This window comes from Ovis canadensis, chromosome 18 (genome assembly GCF_042477335.2).
Source record: "Ovis canadensis isolate MfBH-ARS-UI-01 breed Bighorn chromosome 18, ARS-UI_OviCan_v2, whole genome shotgun sequence".
In the NCBI taxonomy this organism is placed as follows: Eukaryota; Metazoa; Chordata; class Mammalia; order Artiodactyla; family Bovidae; genus Ovis; species Ovis canadensis.
Window position 1 is genome coordinate 46,394,088 of NC_091262.1, and position 18,463 is coordinate 46,412,550.

The 18,463-nt window shown below is 56.8% G+C and overlaps 1 protein-coding gene across 3 annotated transcripts in view; it reads right to left on the minus strand.

Annotated features, from left to right (window-relative positions):
* LINGO1 (leucine rich repeat and Ig domain containing 1) overlaps positions 1-18,463 on the minus strand; it is a 214,037-nt gene that overhangs the window by 6,266 nt on the left and 189,308 nt on the right. Inside the window, exon 1 of one of the 3 annotated variants that reach the window (XM_069558873.1) lies at positions 12,169-12,990. The exons of the other annotated variants lie outside the window; for them this stretch is intronic. Coding sequence (XP_069414974.1) covers positions 12,169-12,174 — 6 coding nt within the window. The 5' untranslated portion in view covers positions 12,175-12,990. Of the gene's footprint in view, positions 1-12,168; positions 12,991-18,463 lie in introns of those variants that run through there. 3 annotated transcript variants of the gene reach the window in all.

Below are 18,463 nucleotides of genomic sequence, written 5' to 3' on the forward strand. Positions count from 1 at the left end.
TGCCCTGGCACCATCAATCCTGCTGGTTACTCTTGCAGCGGCCCAGGAGAAGTGTTTTATACATTTTAATCAGTGTTTTATTTTGGATCCTTGCCCCCTGAGGGGCTTTCCACAAGGGCAAGAGTTTAAAAATTGGCCCAATAAATACAAAGGAAATGAACATGGAAGGCTGGCAGGTGGGCAGGCAGAGGAGAGCCATGCCCGGGCCACAGTGCACAGAGCCCACAGCAGCCTGTCTGTGTCCTCCCAACCCCGTCAGACCTGTGCTGCAGAGGTCCGCCGGCCACTCACGTCAGGGGCAGATGTGCCCCGGCCCTCTTGCTCCCCACACCAGCCACTCCACTGAGTGCCCTGGAAGACTCCTCCCCTCTCTGCCTTTTCCCCAGCTGTGCAGGGGTGGGGGGCGAGGCATGGATGCCAGGGTTCCCTCACAGAAGTTGGATCTTCTCCAGCTAGAAAGTCAACATCTTCAAACCCATGTAGGGAATGAAGAGCAGTAGGGGCTCAGACCCCAAAATGCAGCTCTACAGGGGCTGGAAGGATCTATCTGAGGGTGGCATCCCTAGCTGGGGCCTCCCATTGGGGCTGTTCTCCTGGGGCTCTGTGCTAGCTCAGCTGGTAAAGAACCCACCTGCAGTGCAGGAGACCCCCATTTGATTCCTGGGTAGGGAAGATCCCCTGGAGGAGGGCATGGCAACCCACTCTAGTATTCTTGCCTGGAGAATCTGCATGGACAAAGGAGCCTGGCAGGCTACAGTCCATGGGGTCACAGAGAGTCAGACACAAGTGAGCAACCAAGCACACATCCCAGGGCTCAGGGTTGGAGGGAGCAGCTGCTGGAGACTAAAGTGGCATGGGATGACCCACGGGTGGACTTGGAAAACCCCTGAGGGAGGTCAGGGGTCATTCTGTCTCCTAAGGCAGCATCTGAGGCCCCTGGGGGTGTGGGCATGCCACTACCACACACGCAGCGTGACCCGTGGAAACTGATCAGACACCTGCACTGAGGGAAGGGGTGGGACTAGCAGCTGCAGGCCACCTGCTACAGGCCAGGTTTTAGGCTTTATCCACACCATCTTAGAAACCCTCCCTAGCGTTCAGAGATATTTCGTGTCCATTTTACAGATGAGAAAGGTGGAGGCTTCCAAAAGGGAATACATCTGACTCTGACTTGGCTCCAAAGCCAGGAGGCAGCAGAGCCTCCTGTTCCTGCAGGTCAGGCTGCCTGTGCCAAGTTACCATGAGTGAAACAGGAACTTCTTTCAGACACACAGGCCAGGCCAGAGCCGGAGAAGGAGCGGGCGTGTCCCAGTGCAAGGCCAAGAGAAGGCACTGGAACTTAGGTAGCTGAATATAGGTACATCTGTGCCCATGTGTCGTGTGCTTACTCAGTTGTGTCAGACCATTTACAACTCCGTAGACTGTAGCCTGCTGGGCTCCTCTTCCATGGGATATCCCAGGCAAGAATACTGGAGTGGGGATCTTCCCAACCCAGGGATCGAATCTGGGTCTCCTGCATTGCGTGGATTTTTTTACCTGCTAACCCAGTGGGGTATGACCTTGCCCTTTAAATCAGACAAAGCCCTTTCCCCAACTTTCAGAAAACGGTATGTTGAACACACTGAATCTTTTCAGTGTTTCCCCACTATACCATTCTCCTTTGCCTGCTGCCACTGTCTATGCTAGAATCTCACCTAATTTGGGGTCGACTGCAGCACAGAAGGGAAGGTTCAGTTATTTTTGGTTTATGGTATCAATATTTCATGGTGTTCCCACTCAGTGTTCCTCAGGGACCGCAGGGAAATCCCCAGCACACGCAGACATGAGATCCCTCACCATGGAGGTGCCCACTGCCTCCCTAGGATGCGTGGCCCCCTGGGTCCTCAGCCTGGCTGTGTGACCCGGGGCAGCTGTGACAAGTTGCTCCCTCACTGCGGAATGAGGCTGTTATGTACCCTTTTGTCTTGTCCTGCCACCCTGCATTCCTCAGGCTGGGTCTGCAGCAGGAGGGAGGGAGGAGGGAGACAGACCTGGGACAGGAGACTGAGGGCTTCAGAGAGTCTGCCTTGGGCCCCGCTCAGCTCTACTCCCCTTTCCTGCGTGCATGCTAAGTCATGTCCGACTCAGTGCAACTTCATGGACTGTAGCCTGCCAGGCTCCTCTGTCCACATGATTGTCCAGGCAAGAGTACTGGAGCGGGTTGCCATGCCCTCCTCCAGGGGATCTTCCCCACCTGGGGATCGAACCTGCGTTTCTTACATCTGCAGCATTAGCAGGCAGGTTCTTCCCTGGTGGTAAAGCATCTGCCTATAATGTGGGAGACCCAGGTTTGATCCCTGGGTCGGGAAGATCTCCTGGAGAAGGAAATGGCAACCCACTGCAGTACTCTTGCCTGGAAAATTCCATGGACGGAGGAGCCTGGTAGGCTACAGTCCATGGGGTCGCAAAGAGTCGGACACAACTGAGTGACTTCAATGTCAGTGTCAATGTCTTTACCACTAGCGCCACCTGGTCAAAAGTCCTGGGCCACGAGCACATCCTGTTTCCATCACCACAAGGTGGGTCAGTTACTCAGAACGGGACTTATGCAGGGTCACTGAAGGTTGGAGGCAGGTCAAGGTCTAGCTTCTTCGTGACTTGCCCTGTCCCCAAATCCCTGCCTCTCTGAAGTCCCTTCTTTGCTTTCAGCTCCAGGACACAGAGTAGCTGGATCCATTTCATGAAATGATAGAGCACATTTGTGGTGAGTGTGCCCGTTCAGAGGCAGCCATGACCACGTAGCTGAAAGTAGGGTAATGTGGGGCTGGAGTGAGGCCGCACTGTCCTGGAGCCTTGTCCCACAGCCGTGGTAGACTGTCTGCCTATGCCTGGAGGTCTCCCGCTCACCCTTCAGAATCCAGCTCAGGGTGTTTCACCCCAAGCCACTCTTTGCAAGTCCCCAGGAAGAAGGGATCACCTCCGGGAGGGGGGAGTCCCTCTGGATCTCGGGTGCCCCCCACCAGACCCTGCTGATGTGCCAATCTCTGTCCCTTTCTCCCTCTGCTGGAGCTTCTGCTGCCCCCCCCCCACTTCTGGGTCCCCCAGATGGACAGTCCACAGTGCAGGGCTGAGGCTGATACAGCTCAGGAGTGCCAGGCCCAGCTTCAAGGGACAGAGGGCCTCCTGCCCCCACCACAGCTGCTGGGCCAGCTTCCCAGGACAGCTCCCAACTCCTGGTCTCGGCTCTTTATAGAGGCCTCAGGGAGGAGATGTCAGGCTGAAACCCAGACACATTCCCACCGGCCAAGTTGGGGGCAGAAGGGGTGGCATTTTCAGCCAAGAGAACAGTGAGGGCAAAGATGTGCAGGGTGGAGGCAGCTGATGTCCTGGAACCTTTGAGAGCATCTGAGGGCTCCTAATTGCTTCTCTCCTACCCCAAATCCTGACCCAGGTCCCTGGACTCCTTTTAAAGATCCTCCATTCTGCCTTTCCAGGGCTAATCCCTGCTGAGGTGTGAATGGCTGATAATGGCTTAAGGTGTGAGCTGCTAATGGGGGGAACTAGGTCTTCCCTGGCCAATCTAATCCTGCAGGGCTCTGCTGAGAGCCGGGGGAGGGCAAGGGTTGCCTCCCGGCACAGGGGGGTAGGGACACAGGAAACTCTGAGAGGAGGGGTGAGCACCCAGGCTGAGCTCTGGCAGGAGAAATCAGGACCGACTGAGGCTGGCAGGCAGGCAGCTGAACCTCAGCTGTGCATCCGTCCATCTGTCTCCTCCCAGGCTGGTCAGCCCACCCTTTCCCTCTCCCTCTCCTCTTTCAGCTGCCACCCCCCTGGGAGAGAAAAATCAACCTGAAAGAAAATTGAGGTCATGTCCTTTGTCATGTATAATTCTTTATTTTCCTCTAGCTCTTGGTTCCAGCACAGAGTTGCTGGGCCCCCAGTATGTGTGTGCGTGTGTGTGTGTGTGTGTGTGTGTGTGTGTGTGTTTGTGCAGGCACCTGTGTGGCCTGTGTGGGTGTTTGGGCCTGTAGTCCCTCCTCCCGCCACTGCCACCAGCCCCATCTCCCAGGTACGGTCCCAAAGGTGCTCACCTGGCCTCTCAGCCACAGCCAGACTGGAGGGTGCTGCCTGGGCACAGTGTGGCTGCCTGCCCATTTGCTAGGGCAGCTGCCCCTGTATGGCCCTGGGCAAACACTGTGCCACCTAAGGGAGGGACGCTCCTGCCCACCCCATTGCCTACCCCTCCAAGCACAGCTGGTCTCAAGAGCTGCCAGCCTTCCGGCCAGCTCACAACCCCAGGCCATTTGCGGGATAAATTATGAATTTTAATTGTCAGAGCATTTTAGTGTTTAAAGGCTTCTATATATAGGCTTTGCCATCCCGGAGCTGCTGGCTGGGTGGGGAGGAGCCAGGGTGAGGCAGGGCCACTTCTGGGTGGGCAAATGGTCCTGGGCTCACAGGTCCCTAGCTGGGGCTCTGGCCAGGGCACCCTGCCCTACCGTGTGGTCTTAGGTGAGTCCTGGACCACTCTGGACTCCACCTATCCTTCCACAGGGTTGTTCGGAGGTGAGAGAGCCAGCCTGGGGGTGGCAGGAGGGAACCACTGATTCTGGGAAGCATCCGTGTTGTCTGCTGCGGGCCTGCCTGAGTGGACAGCACTCCTGGTTGGCCCAGCACTATCCCAAAACTGAGGAGGGGCAGGCAAGCACCCATGTGGTGGCCTGATGGGGCCCAAAGAAAGTGCAGGTCATGCACCCCCAAACCTCCCTTCTCATCTCTCTCCAGGCCTGGATGCCCACTCAGACCTTCAGGGACAGGAAGGTGCCCCCGAAGGACCTGGGCCCCCTCCACCGCCCAGGCCAGGGGCCCCTTGGGAGGTGCTTAGCAGACACACCTGCCTCACCTCCCCTCAACGCCACCCTCCCCCTCCAACCCGGCTGTGTGGGGCACCCAGGGCCCTCTCCCAGTGCTCCAGTCTTGGAGGCTTGTCTACCTTGGGAACATCTCAGGCTGCCTCATTTCAGGCATTGGAGGTCTGAAAATCAGCCAGTCCCTCCCTGGGAGGGTCACCAGCCTTGGGTTTGAGAGAGTGGGGAGGTCACAGCCTGAGAAACCCAGGGTGGAGACGAGAGAGCTGAGGGAAGTGGTCGATCTAACGGTGGGGTCTGAAGGTCAGAGACCTCATAAAAATGATGATGATGACGACGACGACGACGACGACTAGAAAAGCCCAGCACACCGAAAGCCCTAAGAGAGGGCTGGGCATTATTCCAAGTACTTCACCTATGAAAATTAATTTCCCCTCACCACAACCTGCTGAGGTAGGTCCTGTTATTGTTCCCACTGTGCAGATGGAAAAGACAGAAGCACAAGGAAGTTGTGTAACTCGCTCAAGGTCACAAAGAGGTTCTGTTGGTCCTGACCATTCTCATATACTGCCTCTCTCCAAATCAGGTTCAGGGCTGCTGAGCTACACAGTAGCGGGCAAGTGGCTTTATGTATTGGGGCCCTAAACCCATTTAGAAAAGGGAAGGGCAGGGTTGAAACTGCTCTCACAGGGCTGGGGGCAGAGAATTCAAGAAGGAAGGGAAGAGACATTTATATGCAGCATAGCAACTACATGCTTTGCAGACTGACCCACCAACCCTCACCACATACCCTATGATGGAAGTACCACTAGCCCCATTCTACTGATGAGAAAACTGAGGCTCCAGGACATTAATTCAGCTGCCAAAGGTCTCTGAGCTTGTCTAACTCAAGAGGCACGACAACTCTAGAGACCATCACTCAAGCGAGGAAACTGAGGCCTGAGAGCATCACTGACTTGTCCAAGGTCCCACAGCACCTCAGGGTCGGGGCTAGGGAAGAGGCCCAGCCTCCTGACGGCAGCCACCTTCTCTCCACAACACCCTAGCCTCTCCCTTCATGGTGTGGCCAGGTCAGGGACAGATGAAGGTTTGCGTTTATTCTGCCCTGGAAAAGACTTAAAAACCACCCCCCAGTACATCATAAACCAAAGTCCAGTGAGGTATTTATAACATGGGACAGGCAAACTATAAATAAAAACCCTTGCCTTCTCTTGGCACTGACTGTTCAAAGCCCTCTCTGTTCAACTGAATCTTGGCCAACCTCTTGCCAAAGTCTATTTTCCCAACCCAGTATATATACTAATTTCAGTATCAAGTTCTGCCCAGTCACAACTGATGCCATCACCTGGCTGTGTGTTCATGAGAAGCCCAAACTTGGGAGGGCCCGGGCATCTCTGCAAATCTCTCAGGTTGCAAAGCAGAGGGTGCAAAGGGCCCAGTGCAGGCCCATAGGGCAGAGCCAAGACCCTGCGTGGAGTCAGAGAGGGGGGCCATTTAGTTCAGCACATGCACACTAGGCTGCTTCAGTCCTGTCCGACTCGTTGTGACCCTATGGACTGTAGCCCACCAGGTTCCTCTGTCCATGGGGATTCTCCAGACAAGAACACTGGAGTGGGTTGCCATGCCCTCGTCCAGGGGATCTTCCCAATCCAGAAATCGAACCCCTGTCTCCTGTGGCTCCTGCATCGCAGGCAGATTCTCTACCACTGAGCCGCTGGGAAAGCCCCATTCAGCTCAGTACAACAAATCAAATGGAAGATCAGAAGGCTCAGCCTGGAAGATGTGCCTCGGTAGATAATGAGTGAGCAGACTGTCATGAGAGGTATGCAAGCAGAGACTGTGGACCAGAGGCACTGCAGGAAGTCTTCTCTGCTGGGCCCACACCTCAGCAGCCCCTCTTAGGTCTGAGATGCCCCCACCTTACACCCTAGTCAAGAGGGCTGACACGGCCAGGTCCCCAGCCTCATCTGCAGCCCCATGCTGGACCAGACAGAGGGAGCCTGCTGCCCGGGTCCCCACCCACTCCACTCCCAGAGCCATGAGCAGGTTCCCCGCAGAGGGAAGCAGAGGAGGTGGTAGAGAGAGACTAATTCCCCGAAATGGGAAAAAATAGAAAAACACACACACACCACACACCCTAATAACACGTAATAAGAGGTTGGAGACGAGGAACAATGCCCTGGTAATGTCACCCTGGCGGCAATCAATTTGGGTGTCACATGAAATAGGCATAATTATTCCGCCAGCCCCATCGCTCGTCTCTAACCAGCTCCAGGGGCCCGGGCCCAGGCGGGGAAAGTGGTGCGGAATCAATTGTTGGTGCACCAGGCTGGTAGAGGGAGCCGCTCCAAATTAGCTTGCCAGCCCTGCGCGGCTCAGCCCCTGAGGGCAGGCAGGGGCTTGGGGGCCTTGCAAACGCCCAGGAGCCGCCTTGTTCAGCCATCCCTCACTTGCTCAGTGGGCAGGGGCAATCAGGGAGGATTTTCCAAGGAGGTGGGAACGGAGGAACACAGATACATGAGTTCATTCCTCGGGTCACCAAACTCTTACTGAGCACTCAGCCAGGCCAAGCCCCACACCAGGTGCCAGGGGTCTATCAGGGTGCTCTGCATTGTTAAAATGATGAAGCAAACTCTCCCTCTGCCTCCCAAGCTGGGACCACCCTGCCCATCCGGTGGGTGAACACAGTGCTGCCAGGATTCCTTTGGCTCTAAATCTGCAGGGACTTGAGTGCTCCCTGTTGCTCCTTCATTCTCACCCACTGGGGAGAACTCCCTGACTGTTCTTCCCCATCCCTGAGCTCGGGGTTTGTACGGACAACATCTCAATACCTGGGGAAACTGAGGTGCAAAGGGAATAATTGCTTAGTGAGCATCCATTACACACTGGCGGTTGCCTATCTCAACCCCCATTTCATACACTAGAAACTGTGAATTTCAGGAATGCAAATCAAGGCCGTAACATAAAATCACTTTACACTCATTCAATCAGTAAAATCCAAGATGTCTGGGACGTCCCTGTAAGAAGGCGTGTGCTCTGCAACAAGAGAAGCCGCCACAGTGAGAAGCCCTTGTGCTGCCACGAACAGCAGCCCCCACTCACCAAAACTAGAGAAAAGCCTGCACAAAAGCAATGAAGACCCAGCGCAGCCAAAAATACATGAAAGATTTTTTTTTTTAAGATGTCTGGCCATATCGAGTGTGGGTGAGTGCAGGGAATAATGGGGATACTCATCTCCTGCTGGGGGAGGCATTAATGGCCCAACCAATTTGGGAAGCACTGCGGCACATTTCCTAGTAAAGCTGACAGTGAACACGACGTATAGCCCAGCAATTCTGCTCCTAGCTGTGTGCCCCCAGAGATGCCCTGCATGTTGTCTCAGGGAAGGGACCAGAAAGTTCACCGTGGTATTGTTTGTAAGAGCAAAAAGGGAAACAGCCCACATGCCCATTAATAGAAGAAGGATAAATATACCGAAGAATAAATGCAAACAACAGAATATTATGCACCAGTGAAAATGAATGAACTACACCTATCATTATTTGCAACAATACAGATGAAGCTTAGGCATACAACTCTGAAGAAAAAAGCAAATTCCAGAGGATGGCACAGTTTCATGTTCCTTTTACAGAGTTCAAAAATAACTAAAACGGAAAAATTTCTGTATATTAAACTATGATTTTTAAAAGGCAAGGGAATACTAAATAGATCATTTAGGGTAGTGGTTACCAAGGGATGAGATGAGAAGAAACACAGCAGATGTATATTGTTACTAAAATGGTAGTGTTCAGGTTGGGAGGAGGGTCATGATATTCATTATATTAATAGTAGTAGTAATACTAAATATATTAACTAATTAACAGGCCATGCCCGCACCAGTGAGCAAGAGTCCCAGACCAGAGGTCGGGAAGAAGGCATTCTAGACTGAGCCCCATGCTTGTAAGCTGGGGATTTGGGGGCAAGTCATTCTGCCTCTCTGGCTCTCCATTTTTTCTTAGCTATAAAATCAAATCTCTGTACCACCTACAAGGTTAAGACAGAGAGTACATCACTGATACTAGGAGTAACTAGCAGTTCTGGAGAACTGACTGTATACTCTTCTAAATGCTTTGCACATATGAACACACATAGTTTTTATAATGGTCCTCTGTTATCCTCACTTTATGGATAAGGAGGCCAAGGCCCAAAAGATTAAGTATCAATAACTTGCTCAGAGTCATAGAGGTAGGCAGTGGGAGGGCTGAGATTTGAACCCAGACATCTGCTTCCAGGGACCAAACTCAACAGCCTCACTCACGATAAAATGACATTGAAGGAACTGAACGCACATGAGGAGAGGACTGTTGTCAAAACAGCTCCACTGGGTCCACAGAGCCCGAGGATAGTCACTCAACACAGAAGCAAAGGGCAGCATGCTTCAAATGCATTTGGAAATGAACTTGCCTTCCCACACTCTTTCTACCAAAAAGCCATTCCTGGTTCTAGAATCCTGCTCTTTACGTCTCTGCCAAATCTTCTACTGCCTCAAGAGACACCCAGCCCCTCTGTCTTCCTGGAGGACCCCTGACTGCCGCAGCCCCCCAGGAACAAATTCCATGAGTACCCACGTGTATTACTGAATGCCCTGCTGGGGCCTCCCCAGCCCTGCCTGGGGCATCCTTGATGTCCCCCACCTCTGCCCTGCCTGGGGCACCGTTGATGTCCCCCACCTCTGCCATCCACAGGCTGAAGATACTGTGTCTCCTCCGGGTGGTTTTGGCCACCAGAACCAGCTGCTCCCTGGTGCCTCCCAGAATCTTCCCTATCCTAGAGGCCAGGCAGGGGAGCCCTGGGGCTGGGTACAGGATTGCCCAGAGTGTTCAAGGCAATCCATGGGGGCCATGGGAGGGTCTAGTCCAGCGCAGAGCAGGCGTCTCAGCCGGGATGTGCAGAATAAATGCATGGATGAACTGGCACAATGGTAGGTGCAGACCAGGTACTGAGGGTGACTTGGGGAAGAGGGTCAGTGATGGGGAGCAGTCAGGGAGGCTTCCTAGAGGAGGGGCCGGGAAGAGAGAAGACCTTCTAGGTAGAAATGCTGAAGCAAGCCAGGTGATGGGGGGGATATGTAAAGGGACGGGTGAGAATGGGACAGAGAGCCATCAGTAGGTAGCCATCAGGAGGCGGGAGGTCCCTGAGGCTGGAAGGCCACCAACCTTCCACAGACTGCTACACACTCGAGAGCTAAACTAAGAGACCCCAGCCAGCAAAACCAAGGCTCTGGCTCTGAAACCACCACCTATGGCCTCCCTTGCCCTTCTCTAGCCCCATAGGACCCACTTCCTCAACCCCATGTCTGACACATTGCCTCACGCTTCCCCGGGACCCTGCGCAAATCACTGCACTGTCTCATTTCTCAGCAGGAATGAATTTCCCCACCCTCCAGACCCAGTCATCACCCGCTCACCATTTGCTTCAGTGGCACCCAGAGAGCAGACCAGATGAACCATCACTGGTACCAGGGATCCTGTCTGGCTTTATGCTGAACAATGACCCACCTCACAAGACTTTTTTTTTGTTTTTGGTATCCCGCTGGAATTTGGGTCTTAGAAAATAATATCTAGTATAGGAAAAATGGGTGCTCAGAGGCAGAGGATGGAGAAACTGATCCCTAGGATCAAAGAAGATTACTGCAAGGGTAGGGTGGTCTCTCTATTGCCCTCGGCCCACAGACTATGACGCCTTGGCCCTGAGCACCCAGCCATCCCCCCAAAACTGGCCCCTTGCCTTGGAAACCCACTCTAACTCCAGGCACGGGGGAGTACTGCCGCCTTGACCAAGCCCTACCCAAAGCCCACCTTACACTTAAACTGGCAGGGAGTGGGAGAGGGGGCAGAGACAACAAGAATACCACAAGGAGCCCCAGGAGGGGCCGCTGGGTGCTGCCCAGTGCTCCTATCTGGCTTCTGAGGAGTTCTTGGCCTCACCCTCCTGCCCCCTAATCCCTGTTTCCCACCTCAGGCCATGGGGAGAAGGCAGGAAGGGCAGGCAAGCTGTCCCAGCAGACTGGGTGCTGGTGTCTCCCCAGAGGTGTGAGCACTCAGCCCCTCCTGGCCACACAAGGACAAAGGGTCTGGGAGCAGCTGACCCTCCCTTCCCACACAGCACTCCTCGCTGGGTGTGGGGAAGCCTGGATGCCCGGACTTATTGCTCCCTGGGCATGGGAGGCACCGGTGCTGAAGCCATCGGCACAATGACCAGCAGGGCTGAGCCGGAGCCACGGGCCAGGCAGGGCTGCACACCCTCCGGCCCGGACAGCACAGGAGGGCTGAGGGAGGGCTGGCTGGCAGGGAAGGGGCTTGCCCAGATGGTACTGCCCCCACCTCAGGGCTTCCTGCCCTTCCACCCCTCCAGGGCAGAGCTGCTGCCAACCTCCCAGATGCCCCAACTCCCCCACCCCGACCCCAAGACCTCTGAGAACAAAGAGGAGATGCCGGTACAGCCAGGGCTGGATGGAGCTGGGCTGAGACTCAGGGCAAGAGACAGGAGGGGACTGCCCACTGGGCCTGGCCCCACCCCTCCTCTACGTGGGATCCGCCTGGAGGTGCCAGGGGAGTAGGAAGCCCACAGCCCACCTTACAGAGGTGGGGGGAGAGAAGGAGGCCCCTTCCTTCTCAGCCGGGTCCTACCTGCCACCAGCTGTGCTTCAGAATGAAAAGTGGGGCAGGGGGGAAGTGAGAAGCTGGGGCTGAAGACAAAGGGGAGGCCCCTCAATGGTTCCCAGGTCCCCCTCAACCCCAACACCCTCTCCTTCATTCCTCTAACCCCCGGTCTCCCCTCTCCTCCCCCTCTCTGGGCAGGAGCTGGAAAGGGGCTGCTCCTAACCATTAGGGGAGCCAGGTGGCGCCCAGCCCGGTATCCGTGAAGAAACCTGGTCCCTGACCTGCATCCACCGGCATCCACAGGGGTGCCTGGAGCAGGTTCGGGCTGCCTGGGGGTGTCTATGGTAAGAGGCAGTCACCCAATGCTGAGCAGGGGGCTTACCTTCCAGGACGCCCAGTGCTCAGGATGGGAGGAGGGACAGAGGACGAGCAGGACGGGGACCCCTCCCCAGCTCCGGGGTCCCAGCTAGCCAACCTGGAATCTGTTGCCTTGGGAGGAGCGGGAAAGCTTCATTTCTGAGGCTTCAGGGGTGCGGTCAGATCTGAGCCCCCGAAGCGGGTCTGGGAGACGCCGGGGTGCCCCAAAGACCCAAGAGGGCACAGCCCGGGCCGACGGCGGCCCCAGGGGCGCTCGCCGCGGGGCTGCCTACTCGGGGCTGGGCCTCGGCCGCCGGGCTCACCTGCATTTCGGGCGCGCCGTCCGTCCGCTCGGCTCGGTCACCAATCGCATGTCTTCCTCGCCGGGCCCCAGCCCCTGCCCAGCCCCCTCCTCCGTCTCCTCCTCCTCGCCCGACACCTCCGCCCGGCAGTCCACGCGCCCTCGCGGGGCTAGCCGTCCGTCTGTCTGCCCCACGCGGGCGGGAGCCAAGCCGGGGCCGGGCAAGGGCCCGGGAGTAGGGTGGCGGGAGGCCGCGGCCCCCGCGGGCGGAGGGGCGGGTGCGCTCAGAACGCGCGACGCGGGCTCTACGAGTCTAGTTCTGCGCCCCGGGCCGGCCTGGAGCCGCCGCCGCCGCCGCCACCTCTGCCGCTGGGGCCGGGGTCGAGGCCGGGCGCGCTCCGCAGCGGGGCCGGGGCCAGGGCTGAGGCCGGCGGGCAGCGGCCGCGCATGCTGCTAGGAGCCCCGCGTCTGGAGAGGAACCGGAGCAGCGCGGGTGGGGACTCCGCGCGCTCCGGGACCGAGACCGGGACCACGACCCGCCGCCGCCGCCGTCGCCGCCTGCGCTGTCGCCGGCCGCCCGCTCCGGCTCCCGCGCCGGCTCCCGCCCGGGCTCCGCGCTCTGCCGCGGCGCGGGGAGGGAGCGCGAGCAGCGAGGAGCGAGCCAGGGAGGGAGGAGGGACCGAGGGAGGGAGAGAGCGAGCGAGCGAGCGGCGGGAGCCTGGCGGGGGAGGAGAAGGCGCGGCCGCAAAACCGAGGGAGGGGGGAGATAAGGTGGGGAGCTCGGCTCCTTTCAGAGAAGGGGGCGGAGAGCGAGGAGCGCCCCGACCACCGCCCTGCTTGAATGGGGCAGCGAAACTGGCAAGGGGGAGCGAGCTAGGGACGCGTCAGCCTTGGGCTGGGGAATGGAGGGGGGCGGGGGGGGGGGCGAGTAGCGTCTCCGTGCTCCAGCCCAGCATACGGCCGCGCCCTTCCCGGTCCAGGCCAGCGGGGCCCCGGGGAGTCCCATCTGTGGTCCTCTTGGGTGTGTGTGCGCACCCTCGCGTGTGGCTACTTGCGTGTACATGGGAGCGCGTGAGTGTGTTCACTGGGGTCACTGCACACTGCCATGGGGAACCGACACACGTACGTGAACCCGCAAGGTTCCCCCAGACCAGGGTTGTTTGGAGGACGGCGAGGGAAGGGTCAGGCCAGGAGCCTCAGTCCTGCCTGCGCCTTGTCCCCTCTTCTCGGAATTGTTTGCGCATCCCCGGAGAGCCTACATCCTGGCGGCCGGGAAGCTCCGGGAGACCCGGGAGAAAGCGTGCTAGCCCCGCGGCTCTACCCGGAGCTAGGTCTCGCGCCCTCTTTTGCAGCCTGGGTCCCCGCCCAGCCTGGCTTCCTGTCCAGCAGAGGGCAGCAGACCGCTAGGCCGCGGGCACTGCACCCAGAGACCAGCAGAAGGCAACGCAGAGCCTCAGGCTTCTCTTGGCTGTTTCCTGTACCGCTCCCCAAAGGTCCAGGGGATCCTGAGTTGAGGCGCATTCTAGAATAGGCCCAAGGAATGGGACCACTCCTCAAAGATCCAGGTCCTCCTCGACCGGCAGATACAGAGAATCGGCTGGTGGAGGTGTCTGGGGAAAGCCTGTAGAGTGGGCTACGACCCTTGGGACCTCACTTCCTTCCCCATGGATCCTGACATTCACTGAAGTTATCTGGCTAGCACGGTGGGGCCACCAGTGTCCCCCTACCCCCAGCACCATCTTGCTTCTCCACTGTTCAGCCTCACACACAGCCCAGAGAGTTGCACAGACCTGTTCTAGCTAAACAGAGTTTGGGTCCTTCTCAGGCTCACGGCCACACCACAGCTCTGAACAGTCCTGTCTGGAGAGCGATCTGCTGTATTCCGTGTCCATCCACATCCTAGGCCTAGCTGAAGCCCCTCCTAGCAAGTGAGGACGCTGTGCTGTGCACTCTGCGTTCATCCTCCAACAACCCTGGGAGGAGGCGCTGTGGTTCCCCCTGTGACATAAAGAAGGAAACCCAGGCTCAGAGAGGTTCTGTCATTTCCGTGCGGTCGAACAGCTAGTAAAGCCCGGAAAGGGAATCTGAATCGCCTTCCGGGGCGCCGAGTAAACCAGCAGGGGGCAGGCTCCGCAGAGGGATCAACAAAAGGCGGGAGGGGAAGAGAGGAAGCGACACAGGAGTCGCCTTCCCTTCAACAGCCCAGCCGGCGACTCCCCGGCCCCTCGACTCCGTGCCGCCTGGACCCCCGTCCCAGGCTCCCCAGCTCCCCCACCCCGGCTGTTTGTGAGTTGCCCGCGAGCTCCCGCCTCCCGCGCCGCCTCCTCCCACCAGCCCGACAGGAATAGACGCGCTCTAGCTCCTGCGTAAAGGCTCTGCCAGGCACCCGGCGGGCGCTCAGACCCGCTGCGGGGCGGGGGCGGGGGCGGGGGCTATTCCTGGTGCGGCGACTGACGCAGACACCGCGCGGCCAAGGCTTCTATCCGCCCCCGACTCACCTGCTCCCCGCCTCAGTGATCTCGACGGGGAAATGGGGGGGAGCCCACCGCTCCCGCCCCCACCCCCCAGGTGCTGGCTGAGGAAGTTGTGTCCTGGGATGAGGTCTTCTGGGGCCCACAGTTGTCCCTCTAAACCTTGGAGGCAGCAGGGACGACGAAAATGCTGTGTATATCCGAGAAACTGCCCCGGAGCCTTAGTTCTCCACGTGAACGGTATCCAAGCCATTTACCCCTCCGTTTCGCTAAAAGAAATGACCCCTTCCAGCACTCCTTACCTTATTCCACCAGTGGAAATGATAGGGAAGGGGAGGCTCTGGGGGGAAGTATTTAGAAAAAGACATTTTTGAAGGTCTAGCCTGGACCTGGTGAGAGTACACACCCCTGGCTTTGTCACCGGAGACCCCATGGGGTAGGACGACTGTCACTGGGAACAGATATCTTTCCACTCCTATCTCGTGGGGTGATCCCCAACACAGTCCCCTTAAGGACACCAAGACCAGGAAGAAGGTGGATTAGGAAGGCCCAGTCCAAGACCCAGAGACCATGCCCTGTAGCTTCAGCTGAAGAGTGTTCACTCACACCTCTGAGCCTTGGTCCTTACTGGTCCACCTGCTTAGCATGCCCCATCCCTGGTTCCCACCTGCACTGCAAGACCAAACTAAGACCACTTGCTTCTATTCCTCTCCTCCTCTGGCTGAAATGCCCTTAGAAGCATGAGTCCAGTCCCCTCCCTCTCTGTCCTCAGACTAGGAGCTCCCAAGAGCAGGCCTGAGACAGCAGGTCTTACGGGTGGGCACACAGCAGATCTCAGCTTCGGGGTGAAAACTCGGCAAGTCCCAGTCACCCAGGAATTGATGGCTGGAAGGAGTCAGCCTGCTGATGCCTGAGTGCTCCCAGCAAAGTGGAGAAGCTGGGGATTTGTCAGGGGACTCAGGGGGAGGGGCGGGGCCGCTAACATTTATAGAGCTCCTACTGTGAGCTAGGGTCTGCTGTACTTCATCTCACTCAAGATGGAGATTGCTATCCCCATTGTACAGATGAAAAAACTGAGGCTCTGGGAGGGCTAGTCACTCGTCCAGGTTTATTCTGTATAAGAAGTAGAGCTGGGCTTTGAAGCTTTGTGTGTGTGGTGTCAGAGCACAGCTCTACTCTCCCCACTCTGGGAAGCTGAGCAGACAGGACCTAGTGCCCCGTGGCACAGGCAGGAGTGGGTGGCACATATTGGCCTGCCAGCACGCCTGCTTTGTGCTGGTCCTGCCCACCTGCATCCCAGCAGCTCTCAGGGTTTTACGATGATGATTATTTCTGAAGGCACTTGAAATTAATGACAGCTCTAAAATGGCGGGGACAGTGGAGTCATTGCTGAGACCTCTAATTAGTAAGAAAAACGGAGGAGACCAGGAGCTGAGGAGGCAGGTGGGGGCTGGGAAAGTGGCACTGGGCATGAAGCAAGGCTGGGGGAGTGGGTTGGAGCCAGCACCTAGCCAGAAGTCCCTGTGGAGCAGGTGGACACTGTATCCCATTGGAGGCCACAAATTTGATTCTGAGCCCTCATTCATTTGCTGGGTCACCTTGGAGGGAGTCACCGCCCTCTCTGGGTGCACGTCTCCCCAATTATGCGATAAGGAGTTGGCCTGGGGGGTCTCTAAGTTTGGGGGGTTCTATGGGGAAAGTGGAATGAAGCTGTAAGAGGGGGCTCCTTGAAAGAAGACCCTGAGTCCCTGGAAGGCTGAAGCCCAGAAGGTGAGGGGCAGGGCCCTGTAGCCTCCAGGAGCCACCTAGAAAGCCTTCCATGTTGGGGTTGCCGAAGCTGCTGGTGTAATGAAGTCCTGAAGACTCAAGCTAGAGAGAAGTGGATCAGGAAGTGGCAGAAAATCCATAGGTCAGAGCCCTGTGCTGGCGCAGCTATGGAGGGGGTGAGGGATGGGGTGACACCTGAGGGGGCTGGCAGGAAAGTTCTCTTTAGGAGGTAGGCCTGGAGCTGGGACCAGGGTTAACACCTTCCTGCTCTCTCTTCAGCCCTTCTCTAAGAGCCAGAAGGGACTCAGGGACTCCAGGGTCCCACCTAGACATGTAACAGAAGGTCTGGCTGAGGTACCTAAAAGGGAAAGGACTTACTCAAGGCCACTTGTCCAGGTGCGCCCTAGCTCTCTGTCCTGCCTAGGGCAGCTGGCACGCAGGGGACTTATTTATACAGTGGCTGGCTCAGTTGGATAAGGAGATGTGCTGGCTGACACAGAGGGACACCCACCATGGGTAGAGGCTGAGGCCAAGACTCCAAGGGCAGGAATGTGAAAAGCCCACCCTCCCTTCCTTGGGGCATCCTCATATTTATCATTAACAGCTTTCTTAGGTCCTTAGACCTGAGACCCATTTCCTTGAATCCTTTCACCCACTCCCCTTCCAAGGCAGGGCACTATGTGGCCCCCTCCTTACAGAAGCCTGCTCTGAGCCCCTCTGTCTCCTTCTCTGAGCTGGCCTTTGTATCCTTGGGCACCTCTCTAAGCCTCAGTCCCTCCTCTGTAAGACTGGGCAGATCAGTAGGACCATTTCATGGGCTGGTGTGAGGATCTCACGACAATATGCAGATATCCAAATCCGCAGATGTCCAAGTCCCTTACAGCTGGCCTTCTGAGTCTGTGGATGTGACCTGTGGATATGGAGGACTGAATGTACGCCCTATACTTGCCTCTGGGCCTGGCACTCAGTAGGTGGTTGATAAACCTAGGTACTTTTGATAGTTATTATACATACTGTTATGGCTGCGCTTTGCCTCCTGACCCTGCAGCCCGTCCTCTGTAAAGACAGGGGTCTACCTTCCTCCTGACCCTTCAGCCCGTCCTCTGTAAAGACTGGGGTCCACCCTAAGGTCCCTTTCACATTCCCATCAGGAGAAGCCTGGGCCAAGTTCCTTATTCTCCAAGAATCAGGAACACCCTGAAGGCAGAGATTGATCTTGTGTTTCCTCCAGTTTCCTCAGAGAGCCTGAAGCCCAGATTCCAGAGAGTCTGGGGTGTGCCAATTACACTCAGCTGAAATCCATTCATCAGGAAGAAGCCATGGGTTCCTCTGGAGAACGGGGCCACGTCATGGAGGGGGGTGGGCATGGATACTCTTGAATCCCCAATTCTCACCTCCCCTCATCTCAGGGGCCTCCATCACCCACGCCTCCTTTGGAAATATTCCAGCATCACTGACATTCACTTATCTAGAAACAATGTGGGCAGCAGCCTCCACTAGTTGGAATTGCGCTGAGAATCGGGGGAGGCCAAAACCTCCCGGAGAGCCCACGGCAGGAGCCCGCAGCAGAGATGAGGTCCTGGGACTGCCCCTCCTCAGGCTGCCGAGCTTGGCGCTTGGCTGCTACATCCATAATGGCTGAGATGCAGGAAATCTGTCTGAGGCCAGTCAGTGACGGGGCTCGTCAGTTCACCCTGAAGTCCCTCCAGGGGAATAACTCATGTTCCTGACCTTGAAGTTAGCTCTCCTTGAGAACACAGGGAAGCTGTGCACTCCATTAAACACACACACACACAAACACACACGCACGATATCCAAATGATTAAATTGAGAGCAAAAACAAAAAGCAAATATAAAAAGTAGTTTGTATAAAGGGACACTCCCTGGCTCTTTGGGAATCTAGGCTCCAGGCTTGGCAGAGCGACTTCTCCCAAGAGCCTGGGCTTGGCTGTCCCTGCGGATCATGTCAGGGGGAACTCGAGCTAATGTGTGTAAACAGACAGCACTATTAGCAAAATCCATTTATTAAGCACTTGTCTTGAGTTCTGTTGTGCAGGAGACTTGTTTATTAACTTAAGT